General features: G+C 37.6%; 2 protein-coding genes across 2 annotated transcripts; one reads left to right on the top strand and one right to left on the bottom strand.

Annotated features, from left to right (window-relative positions):
• Nucleotides 1-4998: 4998 nt before the first annotated feature.
• Nucleotides 4999-5838, bottom strand: LOC139191354 (uncharacterized). The gene is made up of 2 exons (XM_070812114.1): nucleotides 5589-5838; nucleotides 4999-5435 (listed from the first exon to the last, which is right to left on the bottom strand). Exons 1-2 carry the CDS (start codon nucleotides 5836-5838, stop codon nucleotides 4999-5001), a joined length of 687 nt encoding a protein of 228 aa, XP_070668215.1.
• Nucleotides 5839-8899: 3061 nt separating this feature from the next.
• Nucleotides 8900-9331, top strand: LOC139191351 (secreted RxLR effector protein 161-like). Its single transcript, XM_070812110.1, has one exon. It carries the CDS (start codon nucleotides 8900-8902, stop codon nucleotides 9329-9331), a length of 432 nt encoding a protein of 143 aa, XP_070668211.1.
• The last annotated feature ends 14902 nt before the right edge of the window (nucleotides 9332-24233 follow it).

Below are 24233 nucleotides of genomic sequence, written 5' to 3'. Positions count from 1 at the left end.
AAATCCTTTCTTCTCTTTAATGTTGTTAAAGAGTCTTGTGGTTCACCATTCACTAGGTTTTGAAAGTCATGGGTTTTAGAATTGTTTTTTAATGCATGCCTACTTTAAAGTGTTATTAGTTTGCATATGTGTTCAAATGTTCTCACATGTTCTTAGCTAGGACAAAATTTTTCCTTCAAGTGGTATCAGAGCCTAGGTCTAGTGTATAGTGAATCCTTTTGGGTTTTGTGTTTTTCATGGTTTGTGATTTAAATGTTGTAAATGTTACAAGCTTTGTTCTTGCTTTTTGAATATAAATTTTGCTTGAAAATTTAGCATCTCAAATGTTGTAGATGTAGTTCATTTAAGCATGAATATTAGAACTAAAATTTGGTGCCATGTGTGTGGGGAAATTCGGCCAAATCCAAATGGTGGATTTTTTGGGTTCATGTTTGTCTTGTTAAAAGAGTTTTAAAGTGACTTTTGGAACCCCCTAAGTACCCAAGGATGTTAACCCTCTTTTGTGTAGTGTATTTTTTAGTTTTATTGAGTGAAAACATTCATGGAGCTCTTATGAGTTTTCATGTGTGTTCTTCAATATTCTTGATGTTCTTACCAGGAACAAAAATGTTTGGTGTTTTGATTCAATTTGTGTGTTGTTTTTCATAAAGTTTTGGTTTGTTATTGGTTGGTGATGGATGATTTATGTCTTTATTGTTTGACTAACATTTTCTTTCAACCCATACCAATCAAACTTTTCAACCATACCAATCAACTTTTCAACCCATACCCTTCACTTTTTCAACACACTTTAAAATTTTGAATTTTCACCAAAACCAACCCCCCTTTTTACACTACCAAAACCGGCCACCCCTTAGTGAGGGTACTTTTGGGGCCTTTTATGCAATAACATAAAGTTTTGATATTTTGGTGTATTTTCACTTTGACTCAAAAGTTTACGTTTTTACTCCTTTAATGACAAATTGTTTTGCTCCTTTAATGAAGTTTTTGTTATTGTTGAAATTTTTGAATTCTAGTTGTAATTATATGAAGTTGTTGACTCTTGTGTTTTTACAAAGTGACCCCAAAAGTTTGTGTTTTAGCATTATGGCGCAATAGTTGTGGTCATTGTTTTTCGGCCCAAATTATGATGAGAACAAAATGGTTTTGTCTATTTAATGAGAATTGGATTTTCATTTTATTTAGTTCCATTTAAATCAATTATATGAATCCGAAAACCAATTGTTTAAGTTGCTTTCTTAGTTAATGTGATTGATTAAGAAAATGGTGATTATGAACCAAAGGCCTCGATAATTGAGTTATGTGATTGGCCACTTTACACTATGAATGTTTGGGTTAAGTGATTTAGATTTGAATGTAATTTGATTAGTTCAAATGTGTTGTAAAAGGGGCATAAGCCCTCCTCTTTATTTCATGTATTCCTTTTTGTTTATTTGTATGCAAATTGGAATAGTTTGGTCCAACGCCCAACAGTAAATAACGGTTTAATTAGATTAAACGCGTAACTAAAATCAACAACTACCTACCTTAGACCCAAGGTCCAACACAAGCCTTGTGTTGGATCAAATCAAACAGTTCATAATCATCCTAATACCTAAAATGACTATATAGTCCATATGAGGATGCTATGCATTCATTAGTAGTTCCATATAGTCTCGCTTGTTTCATCGAAATAGTGGGAGTATTATATACTACTAATTCATATAAACTTGGACCAATGGTTGTGATAGGCCCAAGTTCTTTTAATAAGATTAAAATGAAATTGATGTTGCCCAACACTACTCCCTCAACAAAACAAATATTAAGTTGATAAGCGAGAGATGCTTTGAATATCTCTTCGTAGGCCTTCCACTGTGGTGGGCTCCAATCGTTTGTGACTCGTACACCGGCTTCACCCTTTCATGGGGAAGTTCAAAGTATGTGCTTGTATTCAGGAGGAATCCATATGTACATACATGATGTGGTGAGGTAGGCAACAAGGATGGCCGACATCATATCATTGTGAGGTTATTCTTGAACCCCTACACGAACTAGCATGGTGGGAATAACTTAACTAAGTGCAATGGTGCCGACATCATATCATTGTGAGGCATCATTCTCTAGAGGACAAACAAGATGGGTAATTACAAGAGTTGTAAATGACTAAAGCGTTATTCTCTCATCATTATTTTTGCTAACCGACATCGTATCATCGTGAGGTGGGCTTGGTAATGGTGAGCCTCCCATACCCCGCTAAGAGTTCATCATAACTCTTGAATTCCATTGAGGGATGTGGAATTTGCCAAAAATAGTGGGTGGTACTATTTGATTTAAGACCCAATTAAGTAGTTTTAAAATCAACAGTCTAATACGATTTCTGTTATGTTATGTAGTTAACAACGTGCCTAAAATTACTCATACCATTATACTTGACAAAAAGGGCCTTAAGGGCCAACGTTTCCTCACTTGGTACCATCACATTGAGAATGTCTCAAAGGTGAATAACATATCGTATGTGCTCAAGCAATCCCCTCCTTATGTACCTCCTATGAAACTAGCTTCAAATGAGGGGTGTCAAAATTATGCTAGACACTTTGAGGATGACTTACAAACCAAATGCTAAATCCTCATTTCACTTAGCAAGGAGCTTAAGAAGTTACATAAGCACATGGACACTTCATGTGCCATGGTTGATAGTTTGCATAGGATGCAAGACATTGAGACAAGTAACGTACAATTCTCAAATGTTTATAGTCTATTGAATGCCAAAATGGCAAAGGGGGCATCAGTCCAGAAACATGGACAAAAGATGGAAATGATCTTCAAGATCTTGAGAGTTTAAAAACTTCCATCGATGCGAAAATGGCCCAAGACTTTTTCTTTGTATCTCTCTCGGATGATTTCAGTAAGTTTATAGTAAACTATAAAGTGAATAGATTCGATCATACTCTTTCTGAGATGATTGACATGTGCTGTAAGTTTGAACAAGGTTTCAAAAGGGGCTATGGGGGTGAGAATGCAATCACAAGGAAAAGGTTGCATAATAAGACGACAATAAAATCCAGAGGAACATGCTTTCATTGTGTAAATGATGAACATTGGAAGAGGATATACAAGGTGCGCATTGCGAGCCTTATGACACGAACTTTTGAAGGGACTATTTCTGTCATAGAGATTGCTTTTACAGTAAACTCCAATTCCTAGATATTTGATTCAGGCGCTAGTCAACATATCTGCAATTCATTGCAAGGACTAACAGGAAGCAGGACAGTACGCAATGAGGAGATGATTGTGGGACTTGAGAATGACACTAAGATCTCTGCAAAAGCAGTAGGCACCTACATGCTTAAACTACCCTTTGGGAAGTCTTGGAACTTAAAATTTTTTCCTTCATGTATAAAGAATTTGATTTCCATCTCTATGCTTTTACGAGATGGGCACTCGGTATTGTTTGACAAAATAAGTTGCACTTTATACTTGAATGGTCGTATTATCTCTCATGGTAATATGATAGAGGGACATTTTCACCTAGAGACAAGTAATGGGATGCACTGTATTGAAAGCGGAAATACCTCAAAACCCAAAAGGGCTAGAGAAGAAGTTAACTAAGAAAAGATGTGGCATCTTAAACTTGGACATGTGAACCTTGATAAGATTCGCAAAGATGTCGAAAGATGGATATTTCCACCCATTAGGTAATGACCAAATGGGTACTTGTGAATGTTGCTTGAAAGGGAAGATGACAAAATCTCCTTTCACTGGGAAAGGAGAGCGTTCAACTAAAATTCTAGGGTTAATCCACACTAACGTATGTGGACCAATGTCTATTACGTCGAGATGAGGCTTCTCCTACTATATCACATTCATCGACGATCATTCTTGATTTGGCTATGTGTATCTTATGAAGTACAAGTCAGAATCCTTTGAAAAGTTCAAAGAATTCAAGAATGAAGTTGAGAAGCAAACTGGGAAACAGATAAAGATCCTAAGATCAGATCGAGAGGGAGAGTATCTAAGTAACCAGTTCTTAGATTATCTCAAAGAGTGTGGAATAATATCACAATGGACTCCACCGGGAACTCCACAACTTAATGGAGTTTCTTAAAGGAGAAATCAAACCTTGATGAACATGGTTCGTTCTATGATGAGTTTCGTTGATCTACCAGTAACATTTTGAGATATGCTCTATATACAACAGCTTACTTGCTTGATAGAGTACCTTCCAAGTCAGTTACACAGACGCCCTATAAGATATGGCATGGCAGAAAGCCAAGTCTTAATCATATTAAGATTTGGGGTTGTGAAGCATATGTCAAGAAGCTTGAAGTTACTAAGCTTGAAGCAAGATCAGTTAGGTGTTATTTTGTGGGATATCCTGGAGAAACTATAGGATATGAGTTCTACCATCCTGACGACCAGAAAGTATTTGTCACCAGAACTGCTAAGTTTCTAAAGGATGAATTTGTTCTCAAATGAACTACAAGTAAAACGATGGAAATTAATGAAATGATGAACCACAAACAAGCACTCGACAAGTTGACAACCCTGTTCCTGAACCCCTAACTCCACGTAGATCTGAACGGGTTAGTAACCTACCTAAGAGGTATGGCTTGGATAATGACTTTGGGGAATTACACTTTCTTGGTGACAATGACACAAAGGAAGACCCTAGAGATTACATTGAAGCAATGTCCGACATTGATTCAAAGAGATGGCAAGAGGGCATGAAATCTGAGATGGATTCCATGTATCAAAATCAGGTCTGGACTCTTATAGACCCTTCAGAAGGTATTGTATATGTTGGAAACAAATAGGTCTTCAAGAGGAAGATAGGCGCTGATGGGAACGTGGAGACTTATAAGGACTAGTAGCCAGGGCCATCTCTGAGATTTCAGAGGCCCTGTGCGAAATTCATAAAAGGGGCCTCTTATAAGACATCTTAAAAAAATTAAACAATGTCTTGATGCTAAAAAGCAATATGGCAATAAACAAAACTTTAAAAAGTCTAGAACTGAAGCTTCACTTAAAGATGGCTCTTCGTGCATTCTTTGCTGCAAAATCATCAATTAAATCTTCATAATCAATTTTGTCTAAAAAAGCACTTTCAATCGATATTAAAGCAAGTCCATTTAACCTTTCCTGCAACATGGTTGACCGCAAGTATGATTTTAATAACTTTAACTTCGAGAAACTCCTTTCTGCAGATGCAATAGAAACAGGTACAATCAACAAAATTCTATACACAATGCTTGCAGTCGGGAAACAATGCATCATTTTCAAGTAGTTCAATATGTCAATGGATGTCTTTATTTCTTTTGGCAAACGCTCTCGTAAAAGCTTCAACTCTACTAATAATACATCCCCATCAACATCAAAAAGCTCATCTTTCTTGAGAAAGTTTTGAAGCCGATCACAACAATCTTTCAATTTATCATTGTCTATCGAATTCAACCGTTCTGAAGTGAACAAAAACCTAAATATATCATCATACGCTTAATATTCTTCAAACCTTATCTTCAGTGAACCAATAGCTTGATCTATTATATACAAGAAGTAATGAACCCTAAAAGATTCCTCTGCTGATTATTCAGTTGGTTGGGATGATTCACCTTCATTCTCATCAAAATGTCTTTTTCTACCAACTTGACGCTTTTCTAGAAACATGAGATCAATTTCCATTTCAAGAGCAAGTTTTTTAGCATTTGTCATAGCCTTCGCAAACTCAGTTTCTCTGTACTTTTCAAAATAAACGATCAATCTTTGTACTTGTTCTATAGCAACATCAATAAGCATGTCTTTAGATTGCAAATCTTTACTAACCTCATTAACAACAACCAATATTTCATACCAAATAGTCATGCCCAATAAAAACTCAAAATTCCCAATGTCGTATGTTGCCAAAGATTTAGCTGCACTTCTTGTTACTAAGTCCTTATCACTTTCTGCTAATTGGAGTAAAGCTTTTTTTATTTGTAGAGGTTGGGATTGAATTGCTTTAACACTCGTGGCTTTCCCATCGTGTGGCCGACAATGATTTGAGAGTTAATGCTTATATATTTTCTTTCAACATCAGCCATCGTTTTGTAGAATTTGCAAACAAGTTGTAAATACGTTGTACTGTTCCAAAGAAGTCTTTCGCTTTACCACAAGAGTTTGCCATATAACAAAGCGTTAAGTTAAGACTATGATAACCACACGGAATGTACATTGCCCTAGGATTTATATCCAAAAGCCTCTTTTGTACACCTTGGTGTCTCCCTATTACATCATCAATATCAAGATCAAGAACTTTTAATACATTATGCAATTCTTCAAACAGTCTTTCTCTTGATGTGTTATTCATAATCAGATATTGCAAAAAATATTCTTCTACTTTTACTGGAGTATTATTCATATCCACACATCTTATGATCAAGGTCATCTGTTCTTGGTGGCTAAAATTAGGAGTACAATTAAGTATAACAGTAAAATATTTAGCTTCTTTGACTTTTTGAATGATTGCAGCTTTGATTTCACAAGATATCAACAATATCAACTCATTTTGGATGGTATGACTAAGATAATGATAATGAATCTCATTATTTTGGAAGCGTTGAAGATGATTTTTTTATCAATGGATCAGATTCAGCCATCATTTGAACTAGGCCCATAAAATTTCCATTACTTCCTTGATAAAGAGTATCATTATTTCCACGAAAAGCCAGTGTATATTTAGCTCAATGTTTCACAATGGAAATCAACCTTCGTAGTAACTCCCTCCAATGCTCTTTTTCTTTCTTGATTTGGTCTTGCACAACTTTGTCAATTGTTTCGTTTTTCTGCAATCTAAGATGCAAATCAATTCAAGTGGCCATGTTCGAAATGTGATCAAAATTGTTTTCATGCTCCTTAAGCCTCACATTGAGAAGTGTCCAATCTTTGTAGCCCTCATTTGCTAATTGACCTTTGAGAGACCCTTTCTTGAACAATTTACAACAAAAGCAGAACACTTTATCAACATCCCTTGAATAGACTATCCAATCTCTATCATGTTTCTCTCCATTGGATAAGTATCGAGTGTAAAAGGCTGCATTAAAACGCCTATTAAACTAATCTTTAGGACCTTTCTCAATTGATAGATCTCTTGCAGAACTTTTTTCTGCCAACAAATCAATCTATTTAGGATCAAGACTATCCCAAATTTAAGAATCATAAATGTTTGAGGGAATGGACTCACTCAGTTGATCAGTGACAATAGGAGCATCCTCATGATTATCATTCTCATCAAGGTCATCATCAATTTCATCATTGCCTAAATCATCAACTAATTTGTCATTGTCATCCTGTTCCGTAATTAAATCATCCATTGAACTTTGTGGTTCTTTTTCTTTCAAAAAGAACCTATCAATAACTCATTTTTGAGACTAAATCAATTGTTCAACTTTTCTTTTTCTTTGACGTTTCAAGTAGCCAGATGGATATTTTCTAGTAGGTGCCATCATTTATATCTCAAACAAGATCACAAAAAAATTATAATAAGTATGAACAATGAAACCTGATAATCCGTAATACGTGTACATCTAATGATTTTTTATGACTGCTCTTCTCTTGATTTTACCCTAAAAAGTACAAAAATAAAAATAAAAATCATTATAGATGTGAAATACCCAAATCTTCAATTTTCGAGTCAATATACTTAAATTAGTAAATATCTTACTTTGATCGAAGTCTACATCACTCTGATAATTTGAAAGTTTCTTTTTAATTTCATAAATTTATAAATTAGGGTTTAATAATTTGTGGGAAATATAACAGTGGAACAAAGAGAGAAGGGAATTACGCTGGAAGTCCGGGACACTGGCAGGCACATCGTCTAAGATTTTGACTTCGGTGCTCTGGTACTCTGGTGTGAAAAGAAGAAACAGTTACCCAGCGTTGGGATTTTGGCATGAGATAGTGTATCTGAATTTTGCCTCGGTCAATGGGTTTTCCACTTTAATTGATTAACTTTGCCGGTTTGCCTTTTATTAATTATTATTTTATATATTTTTGTATAGGTTGTCGCCGTACGTAGTAGTCTATATCTGATGGGTGATGGCTTTTAGCTTTAGGTAATAGTCTGACATGGCTTTTAGGTAGTAGTCTTGGCCCATTGGATTTTTATATGTATATATTTTTATTTGATTAGTATTTATATATATTATTATATTCAATAAAAAATATTTTTGGGGGCCCCCAAAATTTTGGGGCCTTATGCCATAGAATCGGTCGCACTCCCCCAAAGCTGGCTCTGCTAGTAGCCAAGGGTTATAGGCAACGAGAAGGGATTGACTATGAAGAAACCTTATCTCTTGTAGCCATGATTAAGTCCATTTCGATTTTGCTTGCTATAGCTGCATACCATGATTATGAGATATGGCAAATGGACGTGAAGACGGCCTTTCTGAACAGCTACCTAGAGGAAGAGATCTATATGACTCAACCCAAAGGTTTCATGTCCGAGTCTGAACAGACTAAGGTATGCAAGCTTCAGAGGTCCATTTATGGACTTAAGCAAGCCTCTAGGAACTGGAACATTCAATTTGACACTGAAATCAAATCGTTTAGTTTCACTCAAAACGAAGACGACAATTGTGTTTATCAAAAGGTCGTAGGGGCTGCAGTTGTATTCCCAGTGTTATATGCAGATGACATATTACTATTCGGGAAAGACACTACAGTACTTTCTTTTGTAAAAGTGTGGTTATCCAAAACCTTCCACATGAAAGATTTGGGAGATGCATCTTATGTACTTGGGATAAAGCTCTATCGTGATAGATCTAGAAAATTAATTGGATTATCTCAATCTATGTACATAGATAAGGTGTTGAGTAGGTTCCAGATGGAACAGTCTAAGAAAGGTTTTCTTCCTGTGAGACATGGAATTCACCTTTCTAAATCCATGAGACCTAAGACTCCTGAAGAAATACGACAAATGAGTGTTATTCCTTATGCTTCTGCCATAGGAAGTCTCATGTATGTCATAATATGCACAAGGCCTGATATGGCATATGTTGTGAGCATTACTAGTCGATATCAATCTAACCCAGGATCAGAACACTGGGTAGCTGTCAAGACGGTCCTTAAGTACTTAAGAAGAACTAAGGACATGTTCCTCGCTTATGGAGGAGCAACGGAGTTGCGAGTGAAAGCCTATATAGACACAGATTTCCAATTTGACGTCGATGATAGAAGTTCCAACCCCGGATATGTGTTCATTCTGAATGGTGGGGCTGTCAGCTGGAAAAGCAAGAAACAAGATGTAATTGCAGATTCCACTACGGAGGTAGAATATGTCGCTGCAACTGAAGCCGACAAAGAAGTTCATTACTGAACTTGGAGTGGTTCCAACCATTACATCACCAGTAACTTTGTACTATGATAACAGTGGGGCGATAGTGATGCGAAAATTATCTTAACACACAAATTTAACCCTCTTTTGACAATTGTAGTACAAGTATAAGTAGGGATCATTCTGGACCGGAGATTAGGAGGGCTTGCTAATAACCTCTAAACTGACTCAAAAACATAAAACTAAACGTAAAAACACTTAATAAGACTCACAAAACTCAAAGCAAACTTAAAATACTCAAAACAGCTTAAAACAACCAAATAAACTTAAACTAGACACTAGGAATGACTTTGGACGAAAATTGGCTTTTACTTGACTCAAAACATTTAGAAACACAAATTAAAATAGATTCTAACTAATTAGACACACTAAAGTAAAGGGGGATTGAGTTTTGGACAAAGTTGAAACAAACAAACAAGTATGAAAAACTAGACAGATTGTAAAACAAATTTGAGAAATAAGATGATGGATGGGATAGCTAGAGGCTTTTTCTCCACACATGACATGTATGCAAATAACTTGATTTCCAGTTACTACTTCATTAAATTATGAACGACAATGCTCCAAATTAACCGTGACATCATTAGTTAACTCTCAGATTTTCCTTGTTTTATTGGATTGGATGACATCATTCTACAACCCAAAACGTTCTTCAAAAGTTCCCTACATGACATCATAATAGAGATACAATCAAAGATCATTACGTTTAATGAAAATCATAAGCATTGACAAAGTACTTGCAACTATGACATCATGTCGCTTATGCTAGGAATTGAACTTAACGCGATTGTTTATAAGCAACCTTCACTACATGTGAATATAACTTTGTAACGATTATGTGAAACTTCCTTATATTCTAGCAACGGATTTGTGCATGCCAATTAAGTGTCGACCCTTAATTAACAAATACAAATAAGTTATCAATCAAATAGTTAAGCCAATTGCATTCACGATTCAAGAGTTCATAACTGGAATTTATCAAATTATATTGCACACATAATCATGGCTTTGAAATCACCCCTAGCCAAGAGGGGTTTAGCCACTCATATTTACAACAAAACGAAAGGAAATGAATTTAAACATTAGAAAGAAAAGAAAGAAAACACCTAAACGCTCCAACGATCCAAGTTGGACAGCAAGCACGTCCAAACACTTTCCTTCCCTTCCTTTGCTACGGCACAAGGTGTTGGTGAGTGTTTGAAGGTTTGTTTGTATGGAGGAATGGATGTGAAGAAGAATGGATGTGTTTGGATGAAGGTTGTGTTGAAATGGGAGTGAATGATCTAACAAAGTATGAACTCAATTTATGTTACACACATTTCCTTTTATAGAGGAAATGCATGGCAATGGAGGCGAACATGGAGTGGTGTAGCAATTGAGTGCAATGATGCATGAAATCTTAAATGATGGAGGGAACAAGGAATGGTGTAGCAATTGAGTGCAATGATTCAATGTAATGATGCATGAAATCTGAAATGATGGAGGGAACAAAGAATGGTGTAGCAATTGAGTGCAATGAGTGGTGTTTGAAATGATTCAAAGGTGAAAGTGAAGTGATGATGCAAAGCATAGGGGTAAAATGGAGTGGTGTTGCAGCTAGGGAACATGAATGATTGTGCACATGGTAGAGAAATGAAAGAAAGGTGGAATGATGCAACAAATGAGTAAATGGAGGGAACATGGATGATGATGCACGGCATAGGAATCCAAAGGGAGTGCAATGGTGGTGCACGGCAATGATGGAAAGGTGAATGGTGGAGTGACACCCCTTTGTGGTTGAGCTCTTTGTCCTTTTTACATTAATTCTTCTTTCTCTTTAACACATTCCTATCCTCTTTAGTCTTCAATTTTGTCCATCCACCTTGCTCCATGCATGTGCTATTCATTCCAAGCCCAAAATTGCTCCAAAATGCACCAAATTGCATCTTATTGCTTCATAAGGCCTATGAACCTACAAACACACGAAAATAGCTTAAAATACATAATTAACTAAGAAATAACAACATAAATGCATGAGAACAAGCTAACTCAGTCGCATAAATATGCTTCTATCAAATTCCCCCACACTTAGCTTTTGCTAGTCCTCGAGCAAAACAAAACGAACGAAACAAACAAAACACAACCTAGACCTTCCAACATTTGCCTCAGGAATTTTTAATGAAACATGACATGTTAAAAATCATCATTCCCACAGATTTTGGTTATCTTTACACTTGAACACATACTTAATCACAGTCACCACTTACTAGTTCACAATTAACCAATTAAAACGATGTTTTGAATGTAGTAACATGCCTTAGAGAATTTGCTCAATTTCTTACAAGATGCTCTCTATTTTCACACACATTTTCTTACTACACACCCTACACTAGTATATGTGAGAAGATTAATGTAAACATGAAAGACTAGGACTCACATATGTTATAACAAAGAAAGCAATTTTCTGGAGTTATTAAGCATGTTTAGATAAGATCTCATGAATGGAATGCTACTACTTAGATGCGAGAACCAGTGACACCATATGCTCATACCAATATCGAACTCCACAAATTGAAACACACAACACTCAAGATTGAAGTCAAGGGTTGTAACAGGGCTTGGGGGTAATAGCTAATAAAGAAATGATAGGAATAACAAACGTTCTTAAAGCGATAGCAAGCAAAGCAATGAAATAGACATTTGGAATTCACTTTAGAATGCATAATCAACTTTTAAATACAAAGGGAAGATTCATGCAACACTTAGGGCCAAATTCAATGTTTTGGACCCTTTTTTAACAAACTTTTTTCTTTTCACTTTTTTATTTTTCTTTTCCACCCGTGCCTTATTAAAGACTTTGGCACAAACACACACACAAGAATCACTTCCCCCACACTTGCTTTCTGCAATACATTGATCAAAAAGTAGTTCATTTTAAGTCATGCTTTACTATGCTTCAAGAACAAGGGTATGGATGGTCCTAAAACTAGGCTAGGTAAGGATAATATGGATTAACAAAGAACATAGGCTTAACAAGGCTCAACGGGGTTAAACTTAAACACATAATGAAATAGGGGGAAGGCAATTTGGCTTTGGTGGTCACTACACAACTTCATCTTGAATATGTGTTATGCAAATCAATAGCATGCTTTGAATGAAATAGGCATGAGTTCTAGCATTTGGAACTAAATGATGAAACGCCTTCTAAGTAGCAACCAAGCAAAGAATAATGAGATCATGCAACGAATTTAGAAAACAATGATGCACAGATTATTAACTCTCCAAATAAACGTTTAGGCTCAAGTCTCACAAGGTTGTAGCGTTCATTTGAGTTCCTTCCTTCAAGCATGTTACAAAAACTGATTTTTCCTTTATGATTGCATGTGAATTCATAAATTATAACCACAACCAAGCATACACCAAAGAGTAAATCAAATTTTCATCCATGTTTATAACTCTCTTTAACAGTCATGGAATTAAAAACCAAATCCTCATCATTGTGTTGAAAGATACCCTAAGACACAAATAAACACACAAAAACAACTCTTTTTGGGTTTTTCAAAACAATTTTTCAAATTTTTATGAGATTTTCGGATTTTTATGTCAAAACACACTAAAACACTCCAAAACAGCTTAAAAATACTTACAAACAGCAAGGAACAACACTAGAAGTAATGGGTGATAAACTCCTACGAATTTTATGCAAAACAACTTGGTTACCTCCCCCCCAAACTTAAATCAAACATTGTCCTCAATGTTTCAAGCATAAACTCACACACAAAAAAGCAAACAAACAAACAACGAATAAACATGACAAATATAGCAAAGTAAAAACCAGACAAAGTAGAGTTTAAGAACGCAAATATGGTTTTGGAGATAGATGATCTTGTTGACTTTCCACAGCTTTGATCTCGAACTGGTTTGGAATTCTGAGTGAGGAATATTAGAGTTCCTTGGTTGTGCAGTTTGCATTCTTCTCTGCTTGTTTCTTCTGCACGGCCGACCATTTGCTTTCTTTCTCCTTGTCCCTAGCTGAGGATGAATTAGCACATTGTCTCCACATGCTTCGAGGTATCATTTTCACTTCCCTTATCTGTTCCCCAGGCAGATGTGGTAGCTTAAGGAAGCATAAGATGTTGAAAATGAGTACTCGAGAGCAAGGCTAGGTAAACAATCAGGAAGGGGTTCCAGGCAGTCGGTTCTAGATCAGAAGATTGATACCAAGTGCTGGCTGATTGCTCTCTTTCTCCTTGTCCCGCAGGTGAAAAACAACGACAAGGAGAAGGACAGGGAGAAAGCATGATATGAGATACTCTTGCTTTCAACCTTCATGATATGAAATACTTTTTCTTTTGATGGGTTGTTTGTAGAGGTATCCCAGGGAATAAGGAACACTGAGTGACTCGAGAGGCTTTGTTGGGAAGGCATTCTCGGAGATGAAGAAGGGTTATGTATGTCTGCCTTGCAATGGAAAATGAAGGTCGACATTTATATGAATTAATAACCGGTACTATTTTTTCACTCTTATCGGCAACCGTTGGATGGTTGAATAATAATCTTCACGCGCTTTCTACGTCACCAGAAATCTTCGACAGATTGCCCGTAATTTCCGCAAGGCTGAGTGTTCATGTGAAAGATGATGACACGTCTGGAAAAGAAAATGCCTCTTCGATATCTGAAATCGAAGCTTCGACAAATTGCTTGTGATTTTCGCAAGTTGAGTCTGCGTGTGACAGATGCTGACACGTCTAGAAAAGAAAATGCCTCTCTGATTTCTGAGCTTGCCTCTTCAATTTTTGAATTGGCCTCTTTGATTTCTGAGCTCGCCTCTTCAATCTCTAAAATCTCGTCGAGTGCTGATTTTTATAGAGGATAAGCAGTTCATTTCTAAGCACACTTGAATTTCTGCCCATAGAAACTCCCTTCATTGCACTTCTAAGATCTCGATTTGTCCGACCTCTTCTTTCTTCAACACCTTTGAAAATGTCTGGCCCCTCCGACCGTCGTTTTGACTTGAACCTTGGTGAAGAGGCATCCATGCCTTTTCCAGACAACATCTGGCGCCCATCTTTCATATCCCCTACTGGTCCTCTTACCGTTAGGGATTCGGTGATGAAGAATGATATGACCGCTGCGGTGGTGGCCTGAAACCTTGTCACTCCCAAAGATAACAAACTACTTTCCAAACGGTCTGATGAGTTGGCTGTTAAGGATTCTCTGGCTCTCAGTGTGCAGTGTGTCGGTTCTGTGTCTAATATGGCCCAACGTCTATTTGCTCGAACCCATCAAGTTGAATCATTGGCTGCTGAAGTGATGAGTCTCAAACAGGAGATTAGATGGCTCAAGCATGAGAATAAACAGTTGCACAAGCTTGCACATAACTATGCTACAAACATGAAGAGGAAGATTGACCAGATGTAGGAATCTGATGGTTAGATTTTACTTGATCATCAGAGATTTGTGGGTTTGTTCCAACAGCATTTGTCTTCGTCTTCTGGGGTTGTACCGCGTAATGAAGCTCCAAATAATGAACCTATGATACCTCATCCTTCTGTGGCTCTGCCGACTACTGAGACTTCTCCTAAGCAGCCTTTGTGAAGGCTCCCTCTTGTATTTTTCTGCCTCATGTTCATTTTCAATGAATTTTAATGTAAAATACCTTGCATATTTGTCAATGTTTCAAAAATAAACCCACACCAAAAACAATTAAACAAGCAACAAATAAAAATGACAATCATGGCAAAATAAAATTGCAGAAAATGGAAGGTTTTTAGGAACGCAAAACATGGGTTGCCTCCTAAGAAGCGTTTGCTTTAACATCTTGCAGCCGGATGAAACTTCCTTCTAAGCTTGGATAGGGCCCACAGCACTGAGTGGGATTTCTTCCACAATCTACCCCACATCACTCTCATAGTATAGCTTCAGGCGATGCTCGTTCACTTTGAATTCGTCGTCGTTCCTTAAGCTTTTAACTTGGACTACACCATGGGGAAAAACATTAGTGACAACAAATGGCCCAATCCACTTAGACCGTAACTTACCAGGGAACAATCGTAGACGGGAATTGAATAGTAGCACTTTCTGTCCAATTGAGAATGTTTTTCCCCGAATCATTTTGTCATGAAACGCCTTTGTTTTCTCCTTGTAAATTCATGCATTCTCATAGGCTTCATTCCATATCTCCTCAAGTTCATTCAGTTGGAGCTTCCTATTCATTCCAGCAGCATTAAGTCCAAATTGAATGTTTTCACAGCCCAGTGCACTTTGTGCTCCAATTCCACAGGTAGGTGACACGGCTTGCCGTAAATTAGTCGAAATGGAGACATCCCTAGAGGTGTTTTGTAGGCAGTGTGATATGTCCACAGTGCATCATCTAAACGTAAGCTCCAATCCTTCCAGTTTGGCCCAACAGTCTTCTCTAAGATTTGCTTGATTTCTTTATTCGAGACTTCAGCTTGGCCACTTGTTTGAGGGTGGTATGGCGTGGAAACCCAATGTTTCACATTGTACAGCACCTCAATGGTGCGATTGCAAAAGTAGGAGCCTCCATCGCTTATGAACACCTTCGGCATGCCCAATTTGGAAAAGATGTTAGCCTTGATAAAATCTGCCACCACTCTAGAATCGTTAGTATGGGTGGCTTTGGCTTCCACCCATTTCGACACATAATCAACGGCTAGCTAAATATAAGTAAAACCATATGATGGCGGAAAGGGTCCCATGAAATCCATACCCCATACATCAAAGATCTCCACATTAAAGATGGGGGTTTGCGGCATTTGGTCTTTGGCACCGATTGTACCTGTTCTTTGGCATCTATCACAAGTTATACAAAATGTTCTAGCATCCTTAAACAATGTAGGCCAATAGAAACCACTTTCTAAAACCTTAAGGGATGTCCTTTGGGTGCCAAAATGACCCCCACATGCATAACTATGGCAAAATGCAAGAATTGAATTAAACTCGGAATTGTGCCCACATTTACGAATAATCTGGTCAGGACAATACTTCCACAAATATGGATCATCCCACACATAAAATCGTGCATCATTTCTGAGTTTATGACGCTTGTATTTATCTAGAGTGCTAAGAACTTGTTTTGTGACCAAATAATTGACCAAATCAGCATACCAGGGCTCACTTACCTCTAGGGACAGCAATTGCTCGTCAGGGAAGGTCTCTAGAATGGGTAAGAAGTCCTCCTCGTGCACCAAACAGCTGAGATGGTCAGCCACCACGTTTTCACTCCCCTTTTTGTCTCTTATTTCAATGTTGAACTCTTGAAGTAGGAGCATCCAACGAATCAGCCTTGGTTTGGCCTCCTTCTTGGTGAGGAGGTATTTCAATGCTGCATGGTCAGAATACAATCACTTTAGTGCCAAGTAAGTATGAACAAAATTTATCTAAAACAAATACAACTGCAAGAAGTTCTTTCTTAGTGGTAGAATAATTCAATTGAGCATCATTTAGTGTCCGAAAAGCGTAGTGGATGACGTGGTGCTGTTTGTTCATCCTTTGGCCTAAAACAGCACCAATGGCATAATCAGATGCATCACACATTAGCTCAAATGGAAGGCTCCAATCTGGTGGCATGATGATGGGGGCCGAAGTCAACATGTCCTTGAGGGTTTTAAAAGCGGTCACACACTCCTTGTTGAACTCGAAGGCTACTTCTTTTTGGAGTAAACAACAAAAGGGTTGGGCAATTTTTGAGAAATCCTTGATGAATCTCCTATAAAATCTTGCATGGCCAAGAAAAGAACCAACCTCCATCACCGAAGTGGGAGAGGGTAAGTGACGTACAATATCTATTTTAGATTTATCAACCTCAATCCCTTTTTCTGATATGATATGCCCCAAAACTATACCTTGTTTTACCATAAAATGGCACTTTTCCCAATTCAAGACAAGATTAGTTTCGATGCATCGTTGTAAGATCAGAGTAAGATTATTCAAGCATGCATCAAATGAGTCACCAAAAACACTAAAGTCATCCATAAACACTTCAATGATCTTTTCCACAAATTCTGAGAAAATACTTATCATACACCTTTGGAATGTGGCTGGTGCGTTGCATAGCCCAAATGGCATGCGTCGATAAGCAAAGGTACCAAAGGGACATGTGAAGGTAGTATTTTCTTGGTCATCGAGAGCTATCACAATCTGATTATAACCCAAATAGCCATCAAGAAAACAATAAAATGAATGACCGGCTAACCTTTCCAGCATTTGATCAATAAAAGGCAGCGGGAAGTGATCTTTTCTTGTCGTAGCATTGAGTTTCTGATAGTCAATACAAACTCTCCATCCGGTTTGGATTCGGGTGGGCACAAGCTCATTATCTTCATTTTTTACCACACTGACTCCGGATTTCTTATGAACAACTTGGACCGGCGAGACCCAATGGCTATCAGAAATTAGGTAAATCACTCCACAATCTAGTAGCTTGATGATTTCCTTCTTCACAACGTCCATCATGGGTGGATTGAACCGGCATTGTGCTTCTCTAGATGGTTTGGCTCATTCTTCCAAGAGTATTCGATGCATGCAAGTGGTAGGCCTAATTCCCTTGATATCGGTCAATGTCCACCCAATGGCAGTTTTGTATTCCCGAAGCACCCTCACCAACTTGTCCTCCTCTTGTGCAGTGAGTGAAGAAGAGATGATGACGGGCAATGTCTCTTGTTTTCCCAAAAACACATATTTCAAATGGCTCGGTAATAGTTTAAGCTCTAGGGAAGGGGGCTGGATTACAGAAGGAAGCAACTTGTTAGTCGAATTAGGAATTGAAATTAGGTTAGGAGACTTACCAATATGCCTTGGATTTGACTCTAGGGCAGCAACCATCTCCACCAATTCTTCTTGAATAGGCACGGCAAGATGTTCCTTATTGTTGCCGTGTGCATGCCTAAGTGCTAACCCTTCGTTTTTTTAGTCTAATGCTTTGCGTGAGAGTTTTTTCAAGTGCATCCTCACTCAAATCATCAAGGAATTCCTACGCCCAAGACTCAATCACATCAATAGAGAAACAAGAGTGACCATCATGAGGATATCTCATATCATCAGAAATATTGAAATCAATAACTTCCCCATCAAATTCCATGGTCAATGTTCCCTTGAATACATCTATCTTTGTACGGGCAGTCTTCATGAATGGTCGGCCAAGTAATATTGGTAATTAAGGGGAATGGTTCGAGTCTTCCATTTCAAGCACGTAGAAGTCCACCGGAAAGACTAGGTGATTCACCTGCACTAAAACATCTTCCAAAACACCTTTTGGATACGCATTAGATCTATCGGCCAGTTGAATGATCACTCCATCATTTTTTAATTCTCCCAAGTTCATAGATGCATATATTGAATAAGGCATGACATTTATTGATGCACCTAGATCTAACATGGCAGATTCAAAGCGAGTATTTCCTATAACACAAGAAATTGTAAAACTGCCTGGATCTTTGCACTTAGGAGGTAATTTTCATTGCAACACAGATGAGACATTCTCACTTACCCTTACCACCTCTTTGTTCGAAGCCCTCTTCCTTGTAGTGCACAGCTCCTTCAGGAACTTAGCATACTTGGGGACTTGTTTAATTGCATCTAGAAGTGGAATGTTGACTTGCATCTTTCTGAATGTGTCAAGGATGTCTTTGTCACTCTCATCCTTCTTTGATTGCATAAACCTGCGAGGAAATGGTGCATTGGTTGGAATGGAATTAGAAGTCATAAAATTTGAACCCAACTTACCTTTGGTGGTCGAATTAGGGTGTGTAAGTGGCTGCGGCAAAGATTGCTCAATCCTTGCCGAGGGCAGGCCTTATTCCTTCTCCTCAGATTGCATCTTTTCGTCCTCCTTTTGATTGGATTTAGATGGGCTGGGATTAGATCCAGCTTCTTTTCCACTTCGCAAGGTAATGGATTTGACAGATTTGAAGCCTCCCTTTGGATTCACATCCGTCGAACTAGGTAACTTACCTGATTCTCTACTAAATTACCCCATGAACTCTGCCATTTGTCCCATTTGTCTCTTCAATTCAGTCACCTCTCGAGCTTGATTTTGCACTTCCTCGGCGTAATTGTACATATCTTTGGCTTGATTTTCCTGACCCTTTGCCAACGTAGTTAGTAACTGAATAACTTGAGCATTATCAAAAGACGAACCTGAGTTATTTTAGGCAGGTTGTGTTTGGGGTTGTGCAGGTGCATACGGCCTTTGATAGAATCCCGAAGGTTGCTGTCTGAATGCACTTTGTTGTTAGGTTTGTTGGGGCTCCCTCCATTTGAAATTTGGATGATCTCTCCAACCTGGATTGTATGTATTCGAGAACGGATCATTCCTTGGTTGGTTTTGACTCCCAAAACCCACGGCGTTGGCAGATTCCCACCCTCCGTTCTCGATCAATTGAGGGCACTTATCCGTGAGATGTCCATTCATTAAGTACACGCCACAAGTGGCTACACTTTGTTCTTTTGGTTTTTCAACCACCTGTGAAAGAAGAGTAGTAAGATTAGCCATTTGATTTTGAAGTTCGAAAATAGCACTTACCTCATTAACTTGTTGCTATCGTGGGTTGTCTCTTTGACCAACGCCTTCATATTGTTGGGCATTCAATGCTCGGTTAGCAATTAAGGTCTTGGCAGCTATGGGTGTTTTGTCCACCAAAGCTCATCACGCTGAGGCGTCTAACATTTGGCGTTCAATTGGTAGAAGCCCTTCGTAGAAATATTGAAGAAGAAGCTCCTCCTTCATCTGGTGTTGTAGACATGAAGCAACAAGGGTTTTAAAACGCTCATAGTAAGTGGGAAAGGATTCACCTTGGTTTTGCTGAATGCCACTAATCCTTTTGCGTAGTAGAATGACTCGAGAAGTTGGGAAAAACTTCTCTAAAAATGCTCGTTTCATACTCTCCCATGATGTGACAATTCTGGGGGCTAGCTCATACAACCAATCTTTAGCATTTTCCAAGAGAGAAAAGGGAAAAGCCTTCATTTTCAGAATGCCCCCATCAACATTCACAGGGGTCATGCTCGAACAAACAACCTCGAACTTCTTCAAATGTTTATTAGGATCTTCCATGGACAACCCATGGAACTTAGGAATATGGTGCAATAAACTGGACTTTAATTCGAACTCGTTGATCTTGTTTTGGGCCGCCCTTGGATATTGAATGCATAAAGGCAGAGCATTGTCTAATCCCGAAGCAGAAAGCTCCTTGATTGTTCGATTGTCTACTGCCATATCTTGGACTTTTTCAAAAGTCCTTGTCGTGGCCTCATCTTGCTCTTGTACTTTGTCTTCTTAAAGATCTGGTGCAGGTTGAGATGGTTGGGGATCTTGTTGATTCCTTACTCGTCTCAAAGTTTGTTCAAAATCGTCGTCAAAGTCAAAGATGTGCTTATGAACAGGTTGAGAACTTCGAGTCATAAACCACCTAAAACAAGTAAAATCAGCAACTAGGAACAAAAGCACATGAAAATAAACAAAAAGAAATAACAAAGGATTAGCAAAGTTGCTAATCCCCAGCAACGGCGCCAAAAACTTGATGCGAAAATCATCTTAACACACAAATTTAACCCTCTTTTAACAATTGTAGTACAAGTATAAGTAGGGATCGTTCTGGACCGGGGATTAGGAGAGCTTGCTAATAACCTCTAAACTGACTCAAAAACATAAAACTAAACTTAAAAACACTTAACAAGACTCACAAAACTCAAAGCAAACTTAAAATACTCAAAACAACTTAAAACAACCAAATAAACTTAAACTAGACACTAGGAATGACTTTGGACGAAAATTGACTTTTACTTGAATAAAAAAATTTAAAAACACAAATTAAAATAGATTCTAACTAATTAGACACACTAAAGTAAAGGGGGATTGAGTTTTGGACAAAGTTGAAACAAACAAACAAGTATGAAAAACTAGACAGATTGTAAAACAAATTTGAGAAATAAGATGATGGATGGGATAGCTAGAGGCTTTTTCTCCACACATGACATGTATGCAAATAACTTGATTTCCAGTTACTACTTCATTAAATTATGAACAACAATGCTCCAAATTAACTGTGACATCACTAGTTAACTCTCATATTTTCCTTGTTTTATTGGATTGGATGACATCATTCTATAACCCAAAACATTCTTCAAAAGTTCCCTACATGACATCATAATAGAGATACAATCAAAGATCATTACGTTTAATGAAAATCATAAGCATTGACAAAGCACTTGCAACTATAACATAATGTCGTTTATGCTAGGAATTGAACTTAACGCGATCGTTTATAAGCGACCTTCACTACATGTGAATATAACTTTGTAACGATTATGTGAAACTTCCTTATATTCTAGCAACGGATTTATGCATATCAATTAAGTGTCGACCCTTAATTAACAAATACAAATAAGCTATCAATCAAATAGTTAAGCCAATTGCATTCACGATTCAAGAGTTCATAACTGGAATTTATCAAATTATATTGCACACATAATCATGGCTTTGAAATCACCCCTAGCCAAGAGGGGTTTAGCCACTCATATTTACAACAAAACGAAAGGAAATGAATTTAAACATTAGAAACAAAAGAAAAAAAACACCTAAACACTCCAACGATCCAAGTTGGACAACAAGCACGTCCAAGCACTTTCCTTCCCTTCCTTTGCTACGGCACAAGGTGTTGGTGAGTGTTTGAAGGTTTGTTTGTATGGAGGAATGGATGTGAAGAAGAATGGATGTGTTTGGATGAAGGTTGTGTTGAAATGGGAATGAATGATCTAACAAAGTATGAACTCAATTTATGTTACACACACTTCCTTTTATAGAGGAAATGCATGGCAATGGAGGCGAACATGGAGTGGTGTAGCAATTGAGTGCAATGATACATGAAATCTTAAATGATGGAGGGAACAAGGAATGGTGTAGCAATTGAGTGCAATGATTCAATGTAATGATGCATGAAATCTGAAATGATGGAGGGAACAAGGAATGGTGTAGCAATTGAGTGCAATGAATGGTGTTTGAAATGATTCAAAGGTGAAAGTGAAGTGATGATGCAAAGCATGGGGGTAAAATGGGATGGTGTTGCAGCTAGGGAACATAAATGATTGTGCACATGGTAGAGAAAGGAAAGAGAGGTGGAATGATGCAACAAATGAGTTAATGGAGGGAACATGGATGATGATGCACGGCATAGGAATCCAAAAGGAGTGCAATGGTGGTGCACGGCAATGATGGAAAGGTGAATGGTAGAGTGACACCCCTTTGTGGCTAAGCTCTTTGTCCTTTTTACATTAATTCTTCTTTCTCTTTAACACATTCCTAGCCTCTTTAGTCTTCAATTTCGTCCATCCACCTTGCTCCATGCATGTGCTTTTCATTCCAAGCCCAAAACTGCTCCAAAATGCTCCAAAATGCATCTTATTGCTTCATAAGGCTTATGGACCTACAAACACACGAAAATAGCTTAAAATACATAATTAACTAAGAAATAACAACATAAATGCATGAGAACAAGCTAACTCAGTCGCATAAATATGCTCCTATCAGATAGCTCAAGCCAAGGAACCTAAGGCTCATCAAAAGAACAAGCATTTTGATAGACGCTTTAATATCATTAAAAGATATGCCGCCGAGGGGAAAGTCAACATCCTCAATGTTGCCTCAGCCGATAACGTAGTAGATCCACTGACCAAGCAAATGTCTCAAATCCAACTTGACCGCCATATGGAAAAAATGGGTATTAGATACATGGGAAGGTGGCTTTGAGTGCAAGTGGGAGATTATTGGAAGTATGCCCACAAAGCCACTCATTTGATGTAATAGATTTTGGAATACTTATTGTCTTAAACTATTATATGTTTAATGAAGGGCATATCTTATTGTTAATCACTATTTAATGTATTATGCGTTTAAGCAATAAGGGAATCCAAGGAATGTATTTAATCTAATAGAGAAGTGATCTAAGTAAGTTAGATTAAAGAGACATTTCTCTTATGTTCATTCCTAAAACGTTCCTAGCCATAGGATTGCCAATTAGGCATTGACAATCCGTTAAGGTTAGTATGTGTTATGTTAACTCAAGCGTAAGTATGACTAGTCTCAAGTCATTCAGTGTTGGACACTGGGATAAACACATAGGTGCTCAAAAGGTAATTGTCTACACTGAACAACGATCAAAAGGGAGTTCAAACATACATGTCATGTAAGAACTCTTAAGTTGTAATATGCAAAGTAGTCCTTTAACCTGAGGCATCATAGATGCCTAATGGTTGGATCCTTAATCTTTGATCATGTTAAAGGCATTCCATTAAGAGTGTCCATGGCATTGTTGGGGTCAAGTTATCTAATCATGCAGGCATATGAATGCACAACAAGGGATCTCTAACCTTCCATGGTGGAGGGAGAATACTCTGAGATATGATTCGGGAGTCTTTGGTCAAAGCATACGAATATGACTTTGGAAGTTTGTTCCAAACATATTCAATTGAATCATATAGAGAAGTATCACATTGGATAGTAGACATGAAACAAACTATCACTCAAACAATGTGATTAAGAGTATTGTATTAGAGAAGGACCATACTGCATTGTAATTGTAACTGGATAGGTTCTCCAACCACTTCTATTTAGTTTGGGTAGCCATGACATACTGCTAGGTGTCACTCATGGTTTGTGGAAGCCCTGAGGATTAGCAAACACTAATCTTCATCAGAGGGAGAATTGAAATGCAGTTTCAATTCAAAATCGATCGTTAAGAGTAACAATCGCCCACTGCCTCGCTAATTGGAACTTAATGGATCATACACCGAGTAAGGATAAAAGTGAAGAAATATATATGCTTTGGATAAGCAATTAAATAGTTTAATTGAGAATGGTCAAGATTAATTAATTAGTTAATTAATT

This window comes from Malus domestica, chromosome 02 (genome assembly GCF_042453785.1).
Source record: "Malus domestica chromosome 02, GDT2T_hap1".
Taxonomy (NCBI): Eukaryota; Viridiplantae; Streptophyta; class Magnoliopsida; order Rosales; family Rosaceae; genus Malus; species Malus domestica.
The sequence above is the reverse complement of the archived record's forward strand: the minus strand, read 5'-3'. Positions and strand labels throughout refer to the sequence as shown.